The sequence below is a fragment of the Melanotaenia boesemani genome, chromosome 18 (genome assembly GCF_017639745.1).
Source record: "Melanotaenia boesemani isolate fMelBoe1 chromosome 18, fMelBoe1.pri, whole genome shotgun sequence".
NCBI classification, from domain to species: Eukaryota; Metazoa; Chordata; class Actinopteri; order Atheriniformes; family Melanotaeniidae; genus Melanotaenia; species Melanotaenia boesemani.
Window position 1 is genome coordinate 27,210,656 of NC_055699.1, and position 27,698 is coordinate 27,238,353.

Here is a 27,698-nt window from a genome sequence, read left to right on the forward strand (position 1 = left end):
TGGGTCATTTTTATCTTAAAGGTTAAATTTGTATATTAACATTTCTGGTTAAGTAAATGTCATATTTTTTGTTGTGAGATGAAACTGTCAGCAGCAGGAGGGCAGCGACAATACAGGGCACAGCGAGATGCCGACCCTGTAAGGAGGGCAGCAAATCTGAAAACAGACAGGGAGAGATGGCACAAAAGGAGAAATGCAGGCCTGGCAAGCACAGTGGCTGATCTAGATGAAAGGAATAAGAGATACCAGCAGACATATCTCTTATTGACGATGTCTTCAGAATCATCCCACCACCAACCTCAGTGACATCCTGGCAGCTCAGCTACAATTTGTATGGAGTATCTCAAGAGAAAGCTTAACCTAGTTGGAAGGAAGACTCAATTTCTTTTTCCCACCAAGGGGCAAGAAAGCGTGGTGCCAACATTTACATTCTCAGGATTGGAAGTATCTGCAATAGATAACTTTTTCTATGCACTTCCAGAAGCAAGAAGATGCCAGTAAACCTTGATAACAATGTGACCACAAGGGATTTGGATGAGTGGTTATATCTATCAAAGGTCAAATCTCCCACTATAAAAGCTTCAGTGGACTTGCTAATTGGGAGCAACACACACAAGATGATGGAACCATGGGAGATCATCAACAGACAGCCATGGAAAAGGCCTATATGCTGTTAGGACGGTGCTTGGATGGGTTGTCAACGGTCCATTGCAGCCTGCATCACAGCTACGGTTAACAGAATTTCTGTAAGATGGTGAGTGAGCAGTATAATCATGACTTTGCGGAAAGAGTGACAGAAGAAAAGGGGTTGTCACAGGAAGAAGAAAGGTTTATGGAACCTACTGGCGGTTCTGTGATACTAAACGGCATCATTACAGCCTGAAATGACCTTTTATGAAGGACAACGTGTCACTACCTAATAATTTTTCCATAGCAAAGCAAAGAATAGGGCCGGGATTAGAAATTCTTGAACAACAAGCAGTTTTTCAGAGAATACAGTGCATGTGTTCAAGAACTGATTGTGAAAGGCTATGCTGAAGGGGTACCTACCTATCGATCAAATGGTGGTAATGGAAGGGTATGGTACATAGCTCAACATGGCATTTATCACCCAAAGAAGAGAAAATGGAGAGTAGTGTTCAATTGTGCTGCAACTTACAAGGAAACATCATTAAATCAGAACCTCTTACAAGGTCCTGACCTAAACAGTTCATTACCTGGAGTTAACTTAAGATGATGACTACAGGCAGGAACCTGTTGCAGTCATGGGAGACATCTGAGCGATTTCACCAAGTTAATATCCCAGAGATATGGGGACTTAACAAAGGAAGTCGTTGAATTCCAAATGACCTTCCATTTGTCTGGAGCCTTATCTTCCCCGAGTCGTGCCATCTGTGCTTTAAGGAAAATGGCCAACGACAACATGGCAAAATTTTGACAGAAGTGGTTCTGACAGTGAAAGAGAACTTCTATGTGGATGACTGTCTGAAAATCCTAGCATCAGAGAGAAGCTATCCAACTGATCAAACAACTGATTGCACTTTGTCAGAGAGGTGGATTTACCCTAACAAATGGGTTAGCAACAACCGTGCAGTGCTACAGTTTCTACCAGAGAAGCACATGGCACAAGACTTAAAGACTTTTGACCTGGATAAGGATCAACTGCCCGCTGAACGAGCTCTGGGCTTACAGTGGTGTACTGAGACAGATTAGTTCCAGTTTAAAATGAAGACACAACAAAGATCATTCACTAGATGTGGAATATTATCGTTGTCTAGCTGTGTACATAATCCATTTGGATTTATTGCACCTGGCTTGCTACCAGCTAAAATCTTGCTACAAAAACTTAGCGGAAAGAAATTGGGATGGGACAAAGCTATACCTCAGGACATCTTGCAGCAGTGGATTAAGTGGAGAGAGATATGGAGAAATAGGATGAAAGAGGGCAGATATCTTGCTCTTGGTTTAAGAGTAAATATGTTTCTTATTACATCTTCCTCACATCTGTGATGTTATGATTATAGTAAGTTACATAGTTATGTTATATAGTTATAGTAAGTTTTTCATATATATATATATATAGCCAGCTAGGATATGGGACAGTTACATACCTTGGATAACAAAGCAGGAAAGGAGATATCCATGTTGCATTCTTGGTGGGAAAGGCCAGAGTAACACCTTTAAAGCCTGTTAACATTCCCCAACTGGAATTAACTGCACCAGTTTTGGTAGTACGTATTGATCCGATGTTAAAAAGGGAATTGAGGATCGTACTACGGGAGTCCATCTTTTGGACTGACAGCACAACAGTGACCAAGTACATAAAGAACAAGGACAAACATTTTTATGTTTGTCGCAAATAGGATAGCAACCAAATGAGAAGCAACTTGTATTCATCAATGGCGATACGCCACCTCTAAGAATAATCCTGCTGACAATGCATCAAGAGGCGTGACAGCTGCAGGCTTCTGTAATGACTGCAAACTCTCAGCAAGATCTTTTGCATTTGGAAATTAGTAGTCACACACTCCCCATATGTTTACATATTTATTTAAAGATTGAGGAAAAAGTATACAATACAGATCTGGGTTCAGTGTTCCTCTTCCTATAGCCAAACAGAAATGGGTCAGCTAAGGAAGTCTGAAGACTGAACACCAACTAAAATGTCCCATGAACCTTTATAGAATACACAAAATGTAGGTTGATCTGCGCTCCTCCCTCCCAGTAGCCGCTCCACTTAACATAATGAAAGAAGAAGTAGAGGAGAGAAAGCTGGGGGAGTGAGATGCACAGTAAATTTCTGGATCATCTCGCCCGTTTAACCTTTTATAATAAGAGAAGAACACAGCTTGAACTTTAAAAGAAGAACTTAAAAAGAAGTTTATCCACCAAATAGATGAACATTTCCATTCTAGTATGCCTCAGTCTGTGCTTCTACATCTACCAGCAGTTTGCAACCTGCACTGTGAACTGAGACTCATGCACATATCAGCATATTAAGCACACACACGTATAAAAACAAATGGTTACTACAAGAATACACTTGAGTAAATATGAATAAAACGGAAGAAGTATTATTAATTTATTCCAACATCAGCCAATATAGCCGACACCCCACTGGAAACACATGACCTGGAGGTAAAAAGGGAAGTTGTGGTGAATGTGGTTACCACAGAAAATTTGTCTAATGCTACCATAGTCTTATCTCCTATTTCTCAGACTGGAGGAGGATAAAAGTAGCCGTGGCATGGCTTCTTAAGGTTAAGAGCCTACTTTTGAGCATGAGAGCAGAGGAAAGCCTCCAAGACTCAGGATAGAATCAAGCAGTCTTACCAGGAAGACAAGTTCTATCAATGGAGGACTGTGATGGGGCCAAAGAGTGTGTGACTTAATTAGTGCATGATTTATTTGGATTTTAACTGCATGTCAATTCACTTTGTATGTGAAACCTTGGGTTTTATGGAGTGCTATGTTGTGGCTTTATTGACGCCTCTGGAAGCCCAATCAAACCCCTAGCAAATGAGCCCGATTGGAGACAAGTGTGAGAGTTTGACAGGATTTAGGCAAAGCAAACAGAGTGACAAGACACGCTGCTGAGGCTGGAGCACAAGGCGCGCCACAGGACCTCAGGAAAGTGGAAGGCGGCTCGCAAGTCAGAAGTGCAACAACCGATCTGGGTTCTGTGGGTCCAGCGACTCAGCCCTGGGCCGCAGGAGTTTCGTGTCGGCCTGGGATAAGTGTGAGTACATTTACCAGCAACCATTACGGATGCAAAGTAAGACGCTGGCTGCAGTGCCAGCTGGAAGGGCCAGCTGGAAGGGCCGGGGGAACCCCCCACTGAAGCAGCGGACTAACGAGTACTTTTATCTCTGCTGGCAGCAGACACGTGAGGACATTTCCAAGGAACATATTAAGGACTGAGACAGGAAGGTTTCTTATATTATTCCATTATTATTTTCTTAAAATTATTCCAAAAAATATGAATAATAAAAAAATAAATAAATAAAATAAAACTATTTAGTCCTGTTAAAAAATAAACCAAAGTAAGATCTATGGCAATGTCCAGTAACACAAGTACCAGCAACACCAGAAGTACCACCAGTACGTTGTACAGTAGTAACACCAGTTCCACCAGTAGCAGTAGTACCACCAGTAACACCAGTACTAGAAGTAACACCAGTACCAGTAGTACCACCAGTACCAGTAGTAAATCCAGTACCAGCAGTACTAGCAGTATCACAAGTACACAAGTATTTGTGTTAGTGGCTAACTAATTATCCTGGGTCAGTAACCCCAGAACTTCTATCCAACCGGGCCTGGAAAGAGTTTGATTCTTTCTTTACCGACAAAGTTCAGAAGACCAGGCAGTCAGTCAGTGCTTCATGCCAGGAGCAGGACACATGTCATAAACAAACGACACACTTTTCTCCAATCAGTCCTAAAAACCAGGAGACTGCAGTCCGATCCAAACCCTGATCAACTGCATCGACCAGAACTTCCTTCAGTTAAATGAAGACAAAACTGAAATAATAGTTTTTGGAGCCAAGGAAGAAAGATTAAAAGTCAGAACTCAGCTTCAAACAGCAAAGTTCAAAACTAACAACCAAGCCAGAAACCTGGCAGTAGTCCTGGACTCAGACCTGAATTTTAGCAGATATATTAAGACAGTTATGAAGTCGGCCTGTTATCACTTAAAGAACATATCGAGGATTAAAGGACTGATGACTCAGCAGGATTTAGAAAAACTTGTCCATGTATTTATCTTTTGTAGACTGGACTACTGTAATGCCGTCCTCACAGGTCTCCCTGAAAAGTCCATCAGACAGCTGCAGTTAGTCCAGAACGCTGCTGCTCCAGTCCTCACTAAGACCAGGAAAGTAGATCCTAGAACTCCAGTCCTCACCAAGACCAGGAAAGTAGATCCTAGAACTCCAGTCCTCACTAAGACCAGGAAAGTAGATCTTAGAACTCCAGTCCTCACTAAGACCAGGAAAGTAGATCCCAGAACTCCAGTCCTCACTAAGACCAGGAAAGTAGATCCCAGAACTCCAGTCCTCACTAAGACCAGGAAAGTGGATCCTAGAACTCCTGCTGTCCAGATAAACTTGCCTTGTTTATAATAATACTAATAGTTATTTTATTTTATCATAATCATCACTATTATTATTATTGTTATTATTACATGTATTATAATAATGGTTATTGAATACGTAAGTTTAAGTATTGTTTCTATTACTGTTGATATTATTATTGTAATTATAAATATAGATCCAGAGATATTTTGGTATTAAGTAAGTATATTATGAAATACATAAGAAGCAGTGAGTGGTCTCTGGCTATGAGGGTGGGACTGAATAAGAGCTGGACTCTTCCCCCTCCCTCTGGACAAAGACTTTTTTTTTTTTTACTTGTCCTTTTTTTGTACATTCCTTTTGTTTCATTTGTATTTTGTTCAAATAAAAGGTTCAATCAATGCAGCATCAAACAAGGTTCATTCCTGGTTGTAATTCCTGACAAACATACAGTCATGTGAAAATCATGTTTACACTGTTTGTCAGGTGTAAAGTTTCCTGGATCATCAGGAGAGAAAAGATGGAGATGTACCTGAGACGGAAGATAACCCAACCTGAGCACACATCCTGGTGCTTCAGGTGTCAGACAGGAATGACAAGGTAGCATCATACCATTTATTAAAGAAGTGCAGGAGTTGCAGACAGGCATGAAAAAGCTGTGAAACAGGAAGCTGAATCAGCTGTTTCAGAAGGGTTCAGGAGTTTTGAGGATGTTTGGAGGTTTGTACTTGTAATTATTGAAGAAGGATGCCACCTGATCAGGAAGCTCTGCCAGGACGCTCTGGGCCAGCGTCACGCTGTTTCCCTGCAATGACAAAGACCGGGTCATGTTCGGGATCAGCTGATGATGATGATCAAATCTAATCCAACTTTATTTATAAAGCACTTTAAAAACAATCACAGAGGAGCAACGTGCGGTATAGAAGACTAAAAGCACAAAGAATAAAATCAATAAAAACAATAAAATCAAATAAATAAGACAAGTTTAAATATAAAAACAGAAGCAAACTGTTAAAACCTCAAGAGTATGAAAAGGCCAAAGATAACATGAGTTTTAGGAAGAGAATAAAAATCAGGTGAGGAGGAGAAGGCCTGTCTGATATGCAGAGGCAGATCGTTCCACAGTCTGGGACCAACAACAGCAAAGACCTGATCTCCTCTGAGCTTATGCTTTGTTCTCTGTGCCATCAAGACCATGATGAGGAGGATGATGATGATCGGTGACATCAGAGGAAGATACAGAAATAATCTGTAGTTTAAAACATGTCTACATGTTGCTGCTGAACATCAGAAACATTCTCATTCTCAAACGTCAGACCTCTGGAACACATTTTAGCTCTCTAGTCCTCCAACATGTCCAACAGGATGTCCCACACCATCACCTCCTACACCATCTCCTCCTACACCATCTCCACCCACACCGTCTCCTCCTACACCATCTCCTCCTACACTATCTCCTCCCACACCGTCTCCTCCTACACCATCTCCACCCACACCGTCTCCTCCTACACCATCTCCTCCCACACCGTCTCCTCCCACACCGTCTCCTCCCACACCATCTCCTCCCACACCATCTCCTCCTACACCATCTCCACCCACACCGTCTCCTCCTACACCATCTCCTCCTACACCATCTCCTCCCACACCATCTCCTCCCACACTGTCTCCACCCACACTGTCTCCACCCACACTGTCACCTGTCTCCTCCTACACCATCTCCTCCCACACCATCTCCTCCTACACCATCTCCTCCTACACCATCTCCACCCACACCGTCTCCTCCTACACCATCTCCTCCTACACCATCTCCTCCCACACCGTCTCCTCCCACACCATCTCCTCCCACACCATCTCCACCCACACCGTCTCCTCCTACACCATCTCCTCCCACACCATCTCCTCCCACACTGTCTCCTCCCACACCAGCCTCCACCCACACCAGTCTCCTCCTACACTGTCTCCACCCACACTGTCTCGTCCCACACCGTCACCTGTCTCCTCCTACACCATCTCCTCCCACACTGTCTCCACCCACACTGTCTCCTCCCACACCAGCCTCCACCCACACCAGTCTCCTCCCACACTGTCTCCACCCACACTGTCTCCTCCCACACCGTCTCCTCCTACACCATCTCCTCCCACACTGTCTCCTTCCACACCGTCTCCACCCACACCGTCTCCTCCCACACCTTTCTCCTCCTACACCATCTCCTCCCACACTGTCTCCTCACACACTGTCTCCACCCACACTGTCTATTCCCACACCAGCCTCCACCCACACCAGTCTCCTCCCACACTGTCTCCACCCACACTGTCTCCTCCCACACCAGCCTCCACCCACACCAGTCTCCTCCCACACTGTCTCCACCCACACTGTCTCCTCCCACACTGTCTCCTCCCACACCAGCCTCCACCCACACCAGTCTCCTCCCACACTGTCTACACCCACACCGTCTCCTCCCACACCTGTCTCCTCCTACACATCTCCTCCCACACTGTCTCCTCACACACTGTCTCCACCCACACTGTCTCCACCCACACTGTCTCCTCCCACACCGTCTCCTCCCACACCATCTCCTCCCACACTGTCTCCACCCACACTGTCTCCACCCACACTGTCTCCTTCCACACCGTCTCCACCCACACCAGTCTCCTCCTGCCTTGAGTCCTGATGGGGTGTATGGATGGTAAATTGGTAAATGGACTGTACTTATACAGCGCTTTTCCAGTCAGTTTGACCACTCACAGTGCTTTATGCTATGTACCACATTCACCTAATCACATACACAATCATACCCAAATAGGCACATTGGGAGGCAACGTGGGGTGAGGTGTCTTGCTCAAGGACACTTCAACATGTAGTCAGGGAAAGCCTGGAATCGATCCACAAATGTTCCTGAGCTTGGGAGGAATAGCACTCATCGGATAGGGTGTACGGATGTCGTTGGATGCGGTGCATGGATGCGGTAGCCTTGTCTACCAGATCTGCTTACATAAAACTCTCTGAATGGAACGAACTGGACGATGTCTCGAGCCGCGACTTCCCCGCTGGGCGCCTGTAGCAGCTTGTCGTCACTGTCCAGGAACTCCATGGCAGTGAAGTCAGCTCCACCAACGCCCACGATGATGATGGACATGGGCAGCCGGGACGCCTCCACGATGGCGGCGTGTGTCAGGTCCATGTCCGTGATCACACCATCTGTGAGAATGAGCAGCACGAAGTACTGCTGCATGTGGACAGGAAGAAGATGACGTGTATGAAAATGTTTCTAGTTCCTGCTTCATTTCATCTGTAGAGTGATGTCACTCATGAGAAGCTCTGAATCTCCATCAGGGCAACAAATCAGCTGTTTGATCAGATTCAGGATCCATCGATAAATATATCAGAACTGATTCATCAATCACTTCAAATCAAATCAAATTTTAGTCATAGAGCACTTTTCATGCACAAAGCAACACAAAGTTCTGTACATAATAAAAACAAGTTATGCATATTGAAAAAAAAATTTAAAAGCCTTCACACATCAAAAAATATAACAAAAAATAAAAAGGCACACCTCATAGTAGTTCACCTACAACCGCACACACACTCACACACATACATACAAAGCGCATGAACACTCCCCTCGCTCATACCCCATTCTGTACAAACGTGAACTCCCATCATTAATAATTGTCTCTGAACTGAAAGTATAAAAATAATAATAAAATGAAAATATCTGGCTCGACGCTGCTGTGAGGAAACGGTATCTTGGGGATCCAGTCACACCGAAAACCAGCCCACTCATGACCAAAGAGGGCGCCACCATGGACCCACCCAGGTTAGGACAGGCCGGGGCCCAAACCACAGCCACGTGGCCGCAGTGCAGGACCCCCAGCCACCCAGACAAAGGGCAGTTACCATGGCAACAACCCTGCAGACAGAGCAGACAGAGCTACCGGTGTGAAGGACCCCCAGGAGGAAATCACTGAAGTTAATTAAGAATAAATAAACATAAAAAAAAGAACTGATAAGAGTGACAAGAATAAAAATACAGAGTTCAAGAATAGAATAAAATAAAATAAAAGCGTTTAGAAAAACTGTACTTGGTTAAAAATGACAACAAAACAATAAAACAGTAAAAACAATGAGACAAAAAGCCATATAAATAGGTGGTTAACATGAAATATCCAAATGGATCCGAACAGGAAGTGGTTACTTACCGAGGCCGTCTTCTGGAACTGAGTCTGCCTGGCGAAGCAGGCCACATGGTTGATGATGGGAGAGAAGTTCGTAGGACCCCAGAGCTCCACCTGAGGAAGACATCTCTGGTATGCCTGCACCACCCCCTCTATACCTGCAACACATCCCAGGTAGCAGCTGTCATTCAGAAACAAACAACGTTCAACAACTTGACCCAACTGGTTCACGCTGATCTGAACAACTGGACCAAACCGAACCAAACCAGTTCATGGTGGCCCAAACAACCGTACCCAACTGGTTCACGTTGACCTGAACAACCGGACTGAACTGGTTCACACTGACCTGAACAGAAGGGATAAGATGGGGTGAAGTTGAGGGGAAACTGGTGGGAAACCTGATGGTGGAAAAAGTTTTACAATCAGCCAGTGAGAAAAAAAGAGAACAGAAAATGATAAATGTTCAATTTAAAGGCTTATTTTTATCAAAGTTGTGGAGAGGTCACATGACCAGGGGCCTAATTTATAAAACTGTGCATAGCAAAGAAAACTACAGGTGGCGTCTGCTGCACAAAAAGCAAATGCTGTGCACTTCAACTTTCAGATTTATGAAAGCCTGCACACGCACATCCTACACCTGCTTCCGTTCAAAATCAGAATCAACTCTAACACGGGCCACGTGAGGAAACGCCATCTCACGCCCACATGGTGGCTATAAATGTTCAGGTGAACACCTATGATACATATTCATCACATCATTTGCATGATGGCTCAGGAGAGAAAAAGAGAGCAGAAGTGGAATTTTTCATGGTGTGAGACAGAGATCCTGATGGACCCCGTTGACTAACGTAAAAATGTTTAGTTGGTGGGCATTACTGGTGTCAGAAAGGCAGAATAGTGGCAGCAGGTGGAGATGCTGTTAGCGCAGATTCAGAAGACAAGACATGCTAGAGGCATCAGAACGTGCAGCTGGATATCTCAGTCGGTAGAGCATCCGTCTGCCATGCGTAGATCGAAGTTTGATTCCCAGAGTGGTGAATCGCTTTGGAGAAAAGCGTTTGCTAAATGACAGCAATGATGCTGGTAATTTGTTTTAGTTTATAACATAAATATGTACAGAGATTGGTAGCAGTTTATTTCGTGTTAAATAATGTTTCTTTCTAGTTGCTGGGTGCTCCAGCTGGGTGGGTGGTGCAGAGGGACCCAAATAGTGTTCTTAACTAGGTGGACAAGGAGCTGCGTTAAATAAAGACAGTCTGGACAGAAATTGGGACAACAATTTAAAAAAAAACATTGTGTAAGAATAAATAAATAAAAGGAAATCCACCTCTTGTGTGTTTTATTAGCGTTGCATCACTTCTAGACCTCCAGCCTCCAGTCTGCGACCCGCTCTGCTGAATGACTTTCTGACATGCTGGCAGCAGATTGTCCAACTTATTTAGCTGGATGTGTTTTATAACATGTAAGTTTAGTTTCATAATGACAACATATTTTATTAGTTGAGGTTCTTATTAATATCATCTCCCTTTTTCCTGAAAATCCTGTTTTTATTCCCCCGAGCGTGCGCTCTTAGGAGAATTAATATTGAATGTGCCTCTTTATTTCTGCAAACACCTTTAATATCCAACATGTGGTGTGAACGGTAATAGTGGATTGTGCACAAATATCTCACATTTAACTTCATTTCCTTGATTTTATTCTGTTCTGTTGGTGCACAGTTTCCAGTTTTTCCACATTGTGTGTGTACGCCTGGGTCAGACTTGCTGTGGAGGTAGAAACATTTTCCTGGCAAGTTTGTTTTTTATAAATCCCAAAAGTTGACTATATTTGGCGTACGCTGGTTTTTGTTCCTACGCAAGCTTGATAAATAAGGCCCCTGATCTCTAAATAAATAAAAGTTGCTGCTGATTTTCATGGAAAAGTGTCAATAAAAACATCTTAAATAAACATGTCTGATGAACCAGAGATTACCATAAACTTATTTATGGGGAATAATTTTCTATCTAAGGCAGCTGAGATGCTGAAATCTCTGCTGTCAATGTCGTCTTTTATTAAAAATGTTTAATACCTGGCTGGATGGAGGGACCTTGGCTCCAAAACCAAACACAGGAAACAGCTTGTTACTGAAACAGAAGAAACCAGGAAGGTAAAACGTCTCTAAAGAGAAGAAAGGAAATGATGAACAGGGATCAAGTGTGGAGATGAAGAAGAGCTGTTGGTAGTTTACCTGTTGTAGTCCTGGATAATGTTACCCACAGCCCAGATGGCGTTAAGGTACTCGTTGTTGCCCTCTGGGTTGATGTAGTGGAGGGACCGAGGAGATGTGGGCATCCCGTTGGAACCAGTGAAGTCGATGGCAATCTGGTCCGGAAGAGGAGGAGGAGGATCAGGATCAGGACCACTTCAGTCTCCAAACACCTGACAGAGTCTACTCACAGTGAAGTTGATCTGACATCCACCCATGATGTAATCCAGAAAGCTGAACTCTGTCACCACCTGGAGGAGACCAGACCACGTGAGACAACATCAGACCATATCAGACCACACCAGTGACATGTGGTCAGGAGAGGCAGGTGAGGCAGTGCCTCATCTGTCATGATAACGAAAAAAAAAACAAAAAAAACATAAAAAAAAATATTAAAACACAGATGGACAAAATTGTTGGTACCCTTCAGTTAATGAAAGAAAAACCCACAATGGTCACAGAAATAACTTAAATCTCACAAAAGTAATAATAAATAAAAATTCTTTGAAATGTAACCAATGAAAGTCAGACATTGCTTTTCAAGCAAAGGAAAGAGTTGTCTCAGGAGATTAGAAAGAAAATTATAGACAAGCATGTCAAAGGTAAAGGCTATAAGACCATCTCCAAGCAGCTGGATGTTCCTGTGGCTACAGTTGCACATATTATTCAGAAATTTAAGATCCATGGGACTGTAGCCAACCTCCCTGGATGTGGCCGCAGGAGGAAAATTGATGACAAATCAAAGAGACGGATAATACGAACGGTAACAAAAGAGCCCAGAAAAACCTCTAAAGAGATTAAAGGTGAACTTCAAGCTCAAGGAACATCAGTGTCAGGTCGCACCATCCGTCCTTGTTTGAGCCAAAGTGGACTTAATGGGAAACGACCAAGGAGGACACCAAGCCACAAAGCTTCTGGGAGAATGTCCTATGGACAGATGAGACAAAAATGGAACCTTTTGCCAAGACACATCAGCTCTATGTTTACAGATGGAAAAATGAAGCATATGAAGAAAGAACACCGTTCCTACTGTGAAACATGGAGGAGGCTCTGTTATGTTCTGGGGCTGCTTTGCTGCATCTGGCACACGGTGTCTTGAATCTGTGCAGGTACAATGAAATCTCAACACTATCAAGGGATTCTAGAGAGAAATGTGCTGGCCAGTATCAGAAAGCTTGGTCTCAGTCGCAGTTCATGGGTCTTGCAACAGGACAAAGACCCAAAACACAGCTAAAAACACCCAAGAATGGCGAAGAGGAAAACACTGGACTATTCCAGTGTTTGTGTATTTTCTGCTGATCTGTGCTAAAAATGCATTTTCAGTATGACTAACACGTTTTTGAAAGTTTATTAAATTAAATATCGCTGAATTTGAGTATTTCCCGATCAAATCCAGGGCAGAAACCCCCAGTGGAGGAGCTGTGCCTCTCCTCCAGTACAAACTGGGTTGCATGATGCGTGCCCGTTTCAGTTCCTCAGCATATCACCAATATGAACTTTACAGAAATATTTGTTATACACCATGACTCTCTACAGTCTCTATCTTTAATGTATTTGTGAGAGAAATATTCCTGTTTATCGTACAATAAAGTGCAGAGAAAAGTCAGCAAGTGAGGCAAACAGTACTCTGCCTCACCTCAAGGGGGCACACTCACACACCAACACCGTGTGCAGTGTTACCAACTTAGCCACCTTGTCGCTATATTTAGCTAGTTTTCAGAGCCCTCTAGCAAAGCGACTAGTGACAAATCTAGCGACTTTTTCTGGTGGTATTGGAGACTCTTAGAGCCCTCTGGAGACGTATATGAACGTGGTTTATTCTTCTCAATGAGGAATGGGTGCTGCGCAGGCCCCTCCCCTGTCCAAAAGCAATCAGATGAGCACCCAGCTGCATTCAGAGCAGACGACGTTCACCTCTGTTTCAAGACCAGACTGAAAATTAAACGTACAAAGCTGCTATATAATGAAGAGTGTTGAGGAAAACATTTAGAAAGCTAAAAGTGTTGTGAAATGTTGCAAACTCCTAATTAGAAAACAACCTACAATTAATAAAATTAAACTACAAAAAATAAAGTATTAACCAAAAATTTTTATTTTTATAATTTTTGCCTTTTTATACATTTTCAGCTTGTCTTTTCATCAATTTTTGCCTTTCCTACGACATTCCTCTCCAGGGGAGCCAGGCTATTACGCACATTAGATGATGTCTTTTAGCGACTTTTAGGACAGCCAGTAGCCACTTTTCTTACTGAAGAGTTGGTAACAGTGGGTGTGTGAGTGTAACTGAAAGAGGAATGCTGATGCGACATGAAGCATTACCAGTAGTCACATGCTGTGGAATGAATATAGGATGCTGTTTTCAGTTCTTACAATCAGTGCCTCAACATGTCACTAGACCACACCGGATCACATCGGACCACATCACAACAGACCACACAGGACCACACCAGACCACATCACACAGGACCACATCACACCGGACCACATCGGACCACACAAGACCACATCACACCGGACCACATCGGACCACACCGGACCACATCACACCGGACCACACCGGACCACACAGGACCACATCACACCGGACCACACCAGACCACATCACACCGGACCACACCGGACCACACAGGACCACATCACACCGGACCACACCAGACCACATCACACTGGACCACACCGGACCACACCAGACCACATCGGACCACACCGGACCACACAGGACCACATCACAACGGATCACACCAGACCACATTGGACCACACCAGACCACACAGGACCACATCACACCGGACCACACCAGACCACACAGGACCACACCAGACCACACAGGACCACGTCACACCGGACCACACCAGACCACATCGGACCACACCAGACCACACCGGACCACATCGGACCACATCGGACCACACAGGACCACATCACAACGGATCACACCAGACCACATCAGACCACACAGGACCACATCACACCGGACCACAGCAGACCACACAGGACCACACCAGACCACATCACACCAGACCACACCGGACCACACAGGACCACATCACACCGGACCACACCAGACCACATTGGACCACAATGGACCACATTGGACTGGACCACATCACACCACATTGGACCACATCACACCGGACCACAACAGACTACACCAGACCACATTGGACCACATTGGACCACACCAGACCACATCACACCACATTGGACCACACCGGACCACATCACACTGGACCACACCAGCAGATTCACTCATGAAGCCAAATCTGAAGGTTGAGATGCAAACAGATTATTTCTACTTTTATTTTTACTTAATAAAAACGACACATTTCATCTTATATCTTCTAATCACTTCATGGAAATCCAGTTCTGGACCAAGACTGGATCCATATCCTTTACCATCAGAACCCTGATCCAGCCCCATACCAACAGAACCCTGATCCAGCCCCATACCATCAGAACCCTGATCCAGCCCCATACCATCATAACTCTGATCAATACCCATACCATCACAGAAGCCTGATCCATACGCTGATAGCGTCACGGTCGTTATGGCAACACGCACAGCTGAACAAGCTGAATCTACCATCATTGAAGGAATTTCTGAGTTGTATTACGGGTTCAAATGGATCCAGTATTCTTTGTAGGTTTTAACATGAACACCTTATCTGAGATCTGAACTTCAGGAATATTTAGAGCGACTTCACTGAATGAAACGCTTTCATTAGGACATTTAAAAAGTTAAAATTTTTTCCGTCCTGAGTGCGTTTTTTTCCATCACAGCGTTTCTGGCTGTGAATCTGGGAAAAACTGTATTGCTCTGGTATTTGACAAATTAATGTAAATGTGTCAGATCAGATTATTACAGTAATCTGACTACTCCCTGATAACTGATTCTGATTGTCAAGTAAATGCACTCAATGTTTTATAAAAATTACATTACAGTCATTTAGCAGACACTTTTAATAGCAAAAGGATTCTGGATCGAGTCACTGGATGGTAAAACCCTCATTTCTCTTCCACCCGTCCTTGAGTGCCAAGCTGTCCCAAACAATTGGGCTAAAATCCCGACGCCGGACGCAGTTCTACACCAACCCCAACTCCATCACTGTTCTCAGTGTATTCCTGAATTTGACCCGAAAGTCAAGTCAAGTCACATTTATTTATACATCACATTTAAAAACAACCTCAGTTGACCAAAGTGCTGTTTAAAGCAAAGCAGATAAAATGCCTAGGCCATCATTAAAATAAAATAAGATAAAAAAATAAAATAAAATAAAAAAACTAATATATCTCATAATACAAAATAAAAACATAAAATAATACGTTAAAATAACATAAAACACATAGGAACATAGATACAATAAAACCTCAAATAAAATGCTCAAGCTGGAGGAAAAGCCAGTGAGAAAAGGTGTTTTTAATAATGATTTAAAATGCTCAACGCTCTGCGCAGATCTAATATTAAAAGGCGGACTGTTCCAGAGTCTGGGAGCAGCGACAGAAAAAGCTCGGTCACCTCTGCCCTTTAACCTGCTTCTAGGAACTGTTAAGAGCAGCTGGTTTGTTGATCGCAGTGCTCTGACAGGACTGTCAACAATTAAAGCTCTGATAAAAAAGGTGGTGCTGTGCTATTAAGACTTTAATAAAGTAAGAAAATCTGAAACTGGATCCTGTAGTGGACAGGAAGCCAGTGAAGTGAAGCCAGCACCAGAGTGATGTGTTCTCGCCGTTTTCTTCCTGTCAGAAGACGAGCGGCTGAGTTCTGAACAACTTGCAAACAACAGAGCGACTGATCAATCCCAAATAGAGAGAGTTACAATAATCCAAACGGCAGGTGATAAAAGCATGAATAACTCTCTCTAGATCTCTGAAAGGGACATATGATTTTACCCTGCTCAAGAGCCGTAAATGAAAAAACTAGATTTGACCACAGAGTTAATTTGTTTATCAAATTTAAAATCAGAATAAAAAAATCACAGGTTTCTCACTAAGTGCTTAGAGTGCTGACATAACAGGCCAGCTACACTGACATGAGCATCCAATAAGTGAGACACAATAAAAGCAATTATTTCAGTCTTGTCTTTGTTTAAAGAAAGGAAGTTTTTCCCAAACCATGAATGAACTTCCACAAGACAGTTCAATAGGGCATCGATGGATCCACCAGACCTCGTATGTATTGGCAGATAGATCTGTAGGTCGTCAGCAAAACAATGGAAGGCAATGCCATGCTTCCTAAAAATGAAACCCAGTGGAAGCAATAAATAGGGAAAAGAGAATTGGACTCAGAATGGAGCCCTGTGGGACCCCACAACTAAGTGGTGAAGCTGCCGAGGAAAACTGGTTCAGACAGACAGAGAAAATCCTGCCTGCTAGATACGACCGGAACCACTTCAGGGCTACGTCTCTAATGCCAACACGTGTCAAAATGACATAACAAGATTTGACGGTTAACTGTATCCAAGGTTGATGTAAGATCTAGAAGGAGCAGAGCAGCAGAGCTACCACAGTCAGCAGACATGAGCAGATCATTAAAAACCCTCAACAGCACTGTTTCTGTGCTATGAAACCATTTAAAACCAGACTGAAATTGTTCAGGAATACAATTAAGATCAAGCTATGACAGTAGCTGGTTATAATCTGACCTCTCTAAAACCTTTGACAAGAAACCAAGTTTAAAAATCGGTCTGTAATTCGAGAGGATAGAGGTGTCAAGATTTTTCTTTTTGGTGAAACAACATCATGTTTGAAGGCAGCTGGAACACAGCCAGACCTCAGAGATTCATTGATCAGGTTAACAATGTTAACATGCTATAACAATGTTAACATGCTATTTAAAACATCCTTAAAGCGCTGAGAGGGAAAACTGTTAGGACAGTTAGAGGGCCTCAGGTGTTTAACAATCTCAGTTAAAGATGAGAGAGACACCTGCTCAAAATGTTCAAAGTTAAAAGGACAAATCGAGGAAGGTGGAGGATCTAAAAGAGAGCATGAAGGAGGAGACTTGATTGAAGCGATCTTATTTCTAAAAAAGAAATCCATCACAGAGCATTTGAGAGGGTACAATGCTACTGGATGGAGTTTTATAAAAAAAAAAGAACTATGGTTTATTAGAATTAGTTGATATAGGATTGGAGAGACAACTGGATGTGGCAGTTTTAACAGCCTTTTGGTTGCACGTAAACTATCATGAAAAATCTCTAAAGAAATTTAAAGATGAAGTTTTTCATTCTTTCTTTTAGCGTGTCTACAGACACGTCTGAGGGCTCACGTGGTTTCATACAGCCATGGTTCTGTCGTTGGTTTGGAACGTCTGATTCGGCGCAAGTTGTATTGAAAACAGTTAGAAAATCATCGAGACTTAAGTTATTACAGTATTCTCTTACACAAAGTGCAGAGTTACTAAAAGCTGCAGAGAACAGAGATGCAGTAGAAGAATTAATTGTCCGGACACTGTGCTGCCGAGCGCACGGCTTGACTGGAGGACAACCATTGACTGTGTATGACAGGTTTCACTATGGAGTATCTCGACTGAACGCTCTTGTTTCTTGCGGCGTGATCTCTCTCATGTCATACTTCACAGCAGCTTGTTGCAGCACGAGACCGTGGTGGAGCACTTAATCTGTGTGAGCATACTGGCTCTCACACACTAACTCTCACACACTGGCTGTGAGACTCATGCATTTGAGTGGCTCCTCATGCTCTCACACTAAACCTGCAATTTCTCACGTTGGAATACACATCAAGAGCAATGCCGGCTGATCGAGAGGTTCGGGAGGATTTCCAGTGGGGTGCATTATTTTTGGGCCGGTGTCCCGGTGTGTGTGAAAAAGGCGCAGCGTCGCAGCAGCGTGGTTCACTCACTGCTCATAGGTCAGTCTGACACACAATGATGAGGAGAGAAATTTCAGCTTCGCAACCAGCAATGATGTGCAGTACATTTTTTTCTTCTAGTTTTTGAAACTACATTGATAGTGATGATGGCTCCGTACAGAAGGAGCTATTAGGCCAGCAGACCTGTGGATCCTCTGTGGCAAAACACTGGTTTACTCAGTTCTCCACAAATGCATAACCTGTCACAAGCTGTGAGAGAAACCTGAAGAACAATGCATGGCTAACCTTCCATCTGCACGCCTTAAAGCTTGCCCTGCTTTCACATATGTGGGACTTGACGTCTTTGGGCCTTGGTCTGTTACTAGATACACTAAAGGAGGGCAGGCAGTCATCACCATCATCACCATCAACGTAATCATCATCATTATTTATCATCATAACCATCAATGTCATCATCTTAACCATCATCATCACCATCATCATCACCATCGCTGTCATCATCATATCACCATCACTATTTATCATCATCACCTTCAACGTCATCATCGTAATCATCATCATCATAATCGCCATCACAGTCATCACTATCATCAAAGTCATCATCATCATTGCCGTCATCGTCATAATCATCCCAGTCATCATCATCATTGCCGTCATCGTCATAATCATCCCAGTCATCATCATCCCAGTCATCATCATCATTGCAGTCATCATCATCACCATCAATGTCATCATAACCATCACTGTCATCATCATCATTGTCATCACCAGCATTATCATCATCACTGTCACAGTCATCATTATTGTCATCATCATCACAGTCATCACCATCAGTGTTATCATCATCACCATCAGTTTTATCATCATCATCATCATCACAGTCATCACATCAATTTTATCATCATCATCATCATCACAGTCATCACCATCAGTGTTATCATCATCATCATCATCACCATCAGTGTCATCATCATCATCATCACCATCAGTTTTATCATCATCATCATCATCACAGTCATCACCATCAATTTTATCATCATCATCATCATCATCACAGTCATCACCATCAATTTTATCATCATCATCATCATCATCACAGTCATCACCATCAGTGTTATCATCATAATCATCATCATCATCACCATCAGTTTGATCATCATCATCATCATCATCTGATGGTAACGATGACGACCTTTTCTTTTTTCCTCCTTACCTGGCAGCGTTTTATGCAAATGACCCCCGAGTTTTTATAATTCTTCTTCTTAAGTTTCTTTGGGTTTATACACTCAAATTCAGCCTGAAAATCAGAAGAAGAGTCACATTAAAATCTGTAAAATATAAAGAGTGAAAATGAACATAAATGAAACAAGCAGACTCACGGGGGACACGTATGTTCCCTGTAACATCCCCGCCAGCGTTGCTGTGCAGCTCCCGATGAGATCATGTGATCCATCAGCGTGGTTGTCATAACAGTCCACCTGAGGATGGATACAGACTGCTTTTATAAAAACCAGGTAAAGCCTGATGGTACATAATAAACTCATGTAGTTTTCCAATTTCACAGTTTTCTTCTAAATGAAGGAAGAAAATTAATCCGTCTGTAAACATCGCACCTGCTGAGCTCACAGAAAATCTCAGAAACTCAACCAGAGTAAATGAAGTGAGTAAAATCATTCGTACATACAGGCATGGCTCATCCAGCCGGGTCAAAAGTTCTCCAGGTTTTAGTTTGGAGTGTAAGACGAAAAGAAAACGAATGATTTTTAAATGAATTATTAGTCTGAGAAAGGAAAACGAGTTAATGTGCAGTTTTTGATTCAGACATTAATAAGCTGCATCTCATAGAGCAGGCTGAGAGGAAGTGGGAATAAATCATCACCTTTATGGGTTTTTCCACCTCTCCTCCACAGAGAGATCTCATAGAGATCCGGAGAGCTCTCCATGTGGGGTTCCGGTTGCTGTAGACCACCTGGATGAACAGGTGTGAATGAGCAGAGAGGCATAATGAAAGTAAAGACCCATCGACGCTGGATGCAGTAGACGGACACGTCTCCTTTGCAACGTTAACGTGTAATTTGGTTCATTTTCGGATCCGTTGCTTGATACGGTAAATGGAGCAAATGAAGCGATACTATCAGAAACCACAGGGGGGCAGTGTTGAGCAGGACAGCTGACACGCGACCAGCGAGAAGAACTAACCAGAGAAGAAGAACAGGAGGCGAAGGAGGAGAACAGAAAAAGATGTGGACAACTGCAGAGACAGTGGAAGCTTTTGAAGAAAGGCTGTGAGTGTGACGGGCGGTTTATAGCTGTGCTTTACCGCCACCAACCGGTATCTGAACCCGACGCCAGAACTCTGAACTCAACACTGCCTACTAGTGTATGAATGAATTTAATAACCATGGCAACGTAAAAGACTCAGAGAAGTGTGAGGGTGGAGACGTAGGATAATATTTGAAACAGATTTGTAAGGGAGAAGATCTGGACCTGCTCAATGCTGCCCCCCGGTGGTTTCCGGTGGTATTGCTCCGTTTGTTGCATCAAGCAACACATCTGAAAACAGACCAAGAAAAAGAGTTTTTACCTCCGTCCTCTGAGCCAGCTGCCAGCCCGTCTCTGTCTGCTTGTAGAACTCCAGGAACGGATCTACCCACCACAGAAACTGAACCAGATCCAAACCTTCAGTCTCAGAGCAGAAAGCTTCATCATCATCATCACTAACATCACACAAACAACAGAAATCTGAACCTTTTTGTCCAGGTGGCGACCGGACACCTCCAGCTCCACCACTCTGTTGTCTGTTACTTCCTCGGCACAGATCTGCTCCCAAAGAAAAGACACAAACATTCAGACCAGCTGAGCCTGGACATCTTGCGTCCTAAATCTCTGTCCAACTCAGCCTGGAAGCCGTCTACCTTTGTCCTGGACTCACTGTGATGGTACTATGGCCAGCTGGCCTCTTGTCCTTTAGCAGCAGCTGTCTGGTCATCTGCCTGTTGGACACAATCTGGACACAAGAAAGGCGTGTCAGGCTCCGTGGTGCATTCAGGGTCCATCCACGCTGGAAACTCACCTGACCCAGAGTACACTCCAGCTCCCCCAGAAAATCATCGTAACTCAGGTCGTAATTGTCGGTGTCAATGTCGTATACGCAGAACTTCAGCCTCTGGACCGTCTCGAAGTAGTAGTCCACCACAAACCTCCTGGAAAACTTGGGATTCAGACAGTTCATGACCTTCTCTGTGCGTCCAAGCTGAGGGAGGAAGAATCATCGTAAACCAGCTGATCCTAAATCTGAAATATATCTATTCTTCTCCACCAGGGCTGGAGGGGGGTGTTCTCCTACCAGGACCTCATACGGACCTCACACCAGTGGGTGCCAGAAGTGTAGATATACAAAACACACAGAGGGTCTGACTTGGAGAAGACATCCATGTCCATCAGTTTGTCACATGACACTGTTAGCTCCACCTTGGTGGCCAATCGGGGGTCTGGTGGTGCTGAGGCCATCCCAACTTCTGTTACTATGACGATGAGAAAAGAAAACCAAAACACTTTGCTTATGGAGCCATGGTGGAAGCTAAATGTGTTCATGGGATCAGCAGCAGAGACAAGGATGTGGATTGTTCCCATGAAATAGATCCTGGCTCGTCCTCCTTCTCCACAGCGCTGTCATCATGGAGGACAGAGTTAGTCCCAGACTGTGGAGATGTGGCATCACCACTGGTGGCAGAATCTCATCTCCACATCTTTCTGCATCCAGATTTCCTCCAGTGATGATCAGCCTTGCTCTTCCACTGAGGAAGATGCCTCCACCAGGAGGACCATCCAACCGCTGTAGCAGGTCATGATCACATGATGCTGCTGATCAGACACCTGATTGTCATCACCTGGAAGAGCACAAGCTCCAAACAGCGTCACAATTAGCTGTCTGGACAGTTTTTCATGGACACAACCCACACCCTCAACTCTGCTGCTCATCCCACAAACACATTTTCCTCTAGATGTGGCTTCTTTTAAAGGGAAATAAACTTTCCAACAGTAGAAGGTTTATAGTTAAACAGAAACAATCTACCAAACATTCATCTCAGGACTTTTTCCATTACATTTAAATGAAAAATACATGTCAGTTTTCATTGTTACAGAAGCTGAGAGCCCATGGTTGAACATTGTTAGATCATGAGCTCCAGAAAACGGTGTTCTATTAAGATGTGAGACATCCTACCTTCGTTAAGTTATTCCAAGTTTGATTTTTGAGCAATCGGGTACTTCAGTGAGTCTAAATAAAGTCCCCACATTTTTCTAAACCAGCAGGATGTTCTAGTTTAGGAACATTTCGTTACTTCTGAGTTTTAGTTGCAGGAAAGTTAAAGATTTCACAGACTTTTAAAGGTAACAGATATAAAATCAGGCGTCTTGGATTATTTTAAAAGATGTGAAAAGCTGTTCGTTTGCTAGTAAATAATTACACTAACATGTTTAGAAGATCAAATGTTTAATATGTTTTCTTATGTAATAATTTAGTTTATATACAGTTAAACACACTGACTATTTCCGTTGTCGATCAGTTTGACCGTTATTCGGTCAATAACTGCAGTGACAGGTGGGTGTCGCCAGACACACAAACTCAACCCAAACATCTATTTATATAAATATGATCCTTTCTGGGACAGTGGCATGTATACCTGTTTATTTGTCGAGAAATCAGATGTTTTGCTTCCACCGGCGGTTTGGAGCTGTGGAGCAGTTACGTGACAACAACAGTTGGGGACTCGGGGGCGGGACCCGCAGCTGGGGAGTCGGGTTCCACCCCGACTAATACTGTCCAGATCCCTTCTTGTGGTCGGTGTGTTTATTGAGTGTTTTGAACGGTCAGATTAGCGCCAGTTTCATGCTATTTACAGAAAACATGGAGAAAAAAGTTTTTGTACAAACAAACTGATAGGTCAGTTCGCGTAGGGTTCTCCGGAACTCTGAGTCTTCAATAGTTTCTAATCGGATCTATATAAATGGGACAAACCTCCACGGGGATCATTCAAGATAGACAAGTCGAAGCTATAAGTTAGCTAGTTGACTGTGTTAGCTAACAAATAAAAACAAAGTATTCTGTTTATTTTTTTAATTAATAATTTTATATTTTTCAACCTTCACACGTTTTTTATTATTATTATTTTAGTAGGTTATTAAGACTTCATGAGACGTCAGCGTTAGCGTTTTGGTGCTCTTGAACGCTCCCCGTCCGTCTCCGCTGTTCTGTCAAAACTTGCTACCTTGTCAAAACATAACCCCCACTGATATCTGACGATCTGCTACCCCATCGGAACGCAATACCGGTGTTCTAACATTTCAACCTACCCATTGACGTCCTACTTATGCCTTCTGCCCATTCGCACAAGAAAACGTTTCAATCAGGTTTCATGTCCGCGTCTAACAGCTGTACCTCGTCAAAAAAAACTAATAACTTTCATTTAATGTATTTATTTTCACGGAAACTGTAGGCCTATAATTACAATTCAATTTAATCTTTATTTCAGACTCACAATTTGGTTCATATAAGAAGAAAAGGAAACGATAGTTTAAAAAACAACACACACACAAAGAAGAAGAAGAAGAAAGAAAAAACACACACACACACACAAAGACAACACAGAAAAGAGTATAAATTAATTCTATAATCCAGTGCTTCCAGAGTCCAGCGTTAGATCGTACACTGCTCTCTTTAGGCATCCTAAACACCATAATATAATTTTTAGAATCCTACAATCCTATGATGAATTTATATAGAAAATTTCTAATAGCAGCACGTACGGTGGGCTCAGCATCCTGCACAAACAGCTGACTGGCACTCGTTCATCAAGGGACCTTATGTAAAATTCAAAGTGCATCATCAAATTTGCAACTTGCAGCCTATTAAATTTAGCTTTACTGTAGCTGCACCAGAAGTGGGCACACAGTAGCATATGTTAAATTTACATACCAGCATATTTGCCTGTGCCTACAATTTACAATTCTGTCTCTGAATATCATCATCATCATCATCACAAAGGGCATTCCTGATGATATGACCTACATATTTCACTTGACCCACAACATTTAAGTAATTTTCTCCCAGGAAAAAAGAGAGGAAAGCTGTCTTCCTGTCCTCTTCAGTCCTCACAATCATAACAACAGGTTTTTTAGTGTTAACGTCAAACTGCTGACCATCATCTGAACAAACTGGGGAGCTGCTGCAGGCCAGCAGATGGTTGAAAAGAATGGTTAATAAGCCTCTCTCCTACCACACAACTAGTTTTACAGTGTCCGAGTCTGAGAACGTGTCCAAGTACAAGCTGAAGGGCACAGTCTCACCCCATTAGTTACCAACAAGGGTTCAGAAGTTTTATTACCCATCTAACTTGCATTGTTTGGTGTGTGTACCAAAAATGAAGAGCCTGAACAAGGTATAGTTGTAATTTTGCAGTTTGCCATGATTGATACAGTCAAAGGCGTCGGAGCATCTAAGAAGCACAGAAACATGGCAGAATTCTTCCCTCTGTACTCACTTACAGCCTCTTTTACAGCGTATAAATACACGTCTCTGCCATGTTTACTTTTAAAACTGAACTGCTTATCTAGAATAATCATTTCGCACACCTTAGCTAACACACTAGCTAAAGCAATGGGTCTACAATTTTTGCTACTGGATATCTTCCCTGTTTTATCTTTAATTACCGGACCAGCAGGCCAGACAACACAGAGCTGGGCAACATAGCATGCATCACCAATCCAGAAAAACATAAAGCAAGCGATGTTACCACTCCGTGCTAGCAAACTTCAAACGTTCTGATGTAATCTGATCAGGACCACATGCTTTACTTAGTGCTAATTCTCTGATCACACCACTGACTTCATCAGTCCTAATAACCACATTTTCATGGGAAACAGCACCAATACTCAAGTCCTCACTTTTAACACATTTTAAGAGATCACTGTAATGTTTTCTCCAAAGCTCAACAGTATTTGTCGCCCCCAGTAACCCCTTCAATACTAGAGGGCAGCGGTATTTTACTAATATTCATACCCTTGATTTCTTTCCAGAAATCTTTCATATCATTTAGCAACAACTTTCAGAATCAGCTCTCAAGGTGTGCTTTCTCCTTTTAACGAATCACAGCATATTTAAACTGAACCAGCTAGCTTCTCAAACTGGCATGCAGGCGACCCAGAGGCTGAAGGCCTCTCTAGCTTGCTGGTGAAGTTCACTCACATGCTCATTCCATCCTGGTCGGACATCTTGATTTTTTAGGCTATTTGTTATAAAATGTTTTGCTTGTATTATTTAATCCATTCACAGTTTTATCACACACAGTACATAAATCATTGTTGTGGTCTGGTATAGCACTGTGGAAATTGGAATTTTGCTTTTCAGTCAATCTATGATAATGCTGCAGATTAAGACTGTGAGCTTTCACCATTCTACTTTACCAACATAAGGGTGAGCATCCTTCATGGTCGGCTCAGGCAGTGACTCTACATTTAATGTCACAGAGCTAGGCAGGTGATCTGTTGCTATCCCATACCAAATCTCAACGTTCTCTATGATGTTTGCAGATGACATTGTGATCTGTGGTGGGAGCAGGGAGCATGCAGAGGAAAAGCTGGAGAGGTGGAGGTATGCCCTGGAAGGGAGAGGAATGAAAGTTAACCAAAGCTAAACAGAACATGAGTGTGAATGAGAGGGAACTGAGTGGAACAGTGAAGTTACAGGGAGTAGAGATAAAAAAAAAGGTGGATGATTTTAAGTACTTAGGATCAACAGTTCAGAGCAATGGAGAGTGTGGAAAAGAAGTGGAGAAATAAGTACAGGCAGGTTGGAAAGGGTGGAGAAAAGTGTCAGGTGTGATGTGTGATAAAAGAGAATCACCTAGGATGAAAGGAAAGGTGAAGAAGACAGTAGTGAGGTCAGCGATGTTGTATGGTTTAGATACAGTAGCACTAAAGAAAAGACAGGAGGCAGAGCTTGAGGTTGCAGAGACTAAAATGTTGAGGGTCTCTTTAGGAGTGACGAGGATAAATAGGATCAGGAATGAGCATCAGAGGGACAGCACATGTTAAATGTTTTGGAGAAAAAGCCAGAGAGACCAGAGTGAGATGGTTTGGACATGTACTGAGGGGGGATAGTGAATATATCGGTAGAAGGATGCTGAGGTTGGAAATGCCAGGCAGGAGGTTTAGAAGAACACCAAAGAGGAGATGTATAGATGTTGTGTGGGAAGACATGAAGGTAGTTGGTGTGAAAGAAGAGGATGCGGAGGATAGGGATAGATGGAAACAGATGATTTGCTGTGGCGACCCCTAAAGGGAAAAGCCTAAAGGAAAAGCAGATGTTCACTTTCTTCAATAAAAGCGAGTCTTTCACCGGGGCGGCATGGCTCGGTGGGTAGGGTGGTAGTGGGGTGGCCGGTTCAATCCTCGGCTGGTTGAGATGTCCCAGGACAGGACACCGAATCCCAAATGGCTCCTGATGGGTCGTGATAGCGCCTTGCATGGCAGCTTCTGCCATCAGTGTGTGGTGAATGTGAATTATGTTGTGTTTACCACTTTGGGTAAAAGTTCTATATAAATACCATTTAATTTCTTTTACGTCGTCTCCCTGCGCTCGTTTTAAACGAACTGTATTTATCCGCCTTCATTCATGCAAATAAAAGTTTATCTTGGAAAGTTTGCCAGCGTCAAGCTCAGGTGTGAACTTTGTGGAAAAGACACTCCATCAGCTATATTTAAAAGTGTTTTGAGTTCTTTTATTATAAAAGATAATAATATAAACTTTAATTCATTTAAACTGCTGTGTCATCCTACCTGCGTTAACAAGGATTCTTTAGGGTCATTTCTTAAGATCATGCCTAAAAGGTTCAGTTACAAATATGTAGATTAATGACTTTTAAACTAACAAACTTTTTCTTTCCGCAAAAAACTGAATAGTGTGAAAAGTACACGCGGTATTCTGTCCTGATGCAGCACGGATCGACACATAAACCTGGAAATTCAGCCTGCGGTGGCTCCACAAAACACCCGCATGTTTCCGCACCATTCACGGCTTCGAGCGATCAAAAGCAGCGAGTTTAAAGATCGTTCATCCACACGATCTTTAAACTCATACTTCGTATGCACAATCTTCAGAAATAACGTCCTAGTCGTTGAAAAATCAAACTTGGAATAAATTAATGAAGGTCAGATGTCTCGAGGGGATAAAGTTCGCTGCCTTATAGGATTATTTCACTTATTGTATAATAATGAAACACCCCAAGTAGTTTAAAGACTAATGAAATTGTTGGAGCCATTAGCTGTTTTTTTTTTTGGCTTGCAAATTTATTGGTATTATCACAGACCGC

At 42.9% G+C, this 27,698-nt stretch overlaps 1 protein-coding gene across 2 annotated transcripts; it reads right to left on the reverse strand.

The window, feature by feature from the left end:
• Nucleotides 1–5,123: 5,123 nt before the first annotated feature.
• Nucleotides 5,124–23,344, reverse strand: LOC121629048 (copine-3-like). 2 transcript variants are annotated; one of them, XM_041968547.1, is made up of 16 exons: nucleotides 23,013–23,344; nucleotides 21,691–21,845; nucleotides 21,401–21,580; nucleotides 21,260–21,334; nucleotides 21,076–21,147; nucleotides 20,912–20,989; nucleotides 20,207–20,296; nucleotides 19,707–19,805; nucleotides 19,541–19,624; nucleotides 11,688–11,747; nucleotides 11,479–11,612; nucleotides 11,320–11,374; nucleotides 9,598–9,649; nucleotides 9,276–9,409; nucleotides 8,066–8,299; nucleotides 5,124–5,877 (listed from the first exon to the last, which is right to left on the reverse strand). In XM_041968547.1, exons 2-16 carry the CDS (start codon nucleotides 21,835–21,837, stop codon nucleotides 5,758–5,760), a joined length of 1,614 nt encoding a protein of 537 aa, XP_041824481.1. In that variant the 5' UTR covers nucleotides 21,838–21,845; nucleotides 23,013–23,344; the 3' UTR covers nucleotides 5,124–5,757. The 2 variants fall into 2 exon arrangements, with proteins under 2 accessions (XP_041824481.1, XP_041824480.1); XM_041968546.1 differs by having other exon boundaries at nucleotides 5,125–5,877; nucleotides 21,691–21,851.
• Nucleotides 23,345–27,698: the final 4,354 nt, after the last annotated feature.

Bases quoted from the DNA above. Each gene is read 5' to 3' on its own strand.
- LOC121629048 (XM_041968547.1), bottom strand. From the start codon at position 21,837: ATGGCCTCAGCACCACCAGACCCCCGATTGGCCACCAAGGTGGAGCTA. The intron at 21,335-21,400 runs GTGAGTTTCCAG...TCTTGTGTCCAG, and splicing joins TGGAGTGTACTCTGGGTCAG to ATTGTGTCCAACAGGCAGAT. The intron at 9,410-9,597 runs GTCAGTGTGAAC...GATGTGTTGCAG, and splicing joins ATCTTATCCCTTCTGTTCAG to GTATAGAGGGGGTGGTGCAG.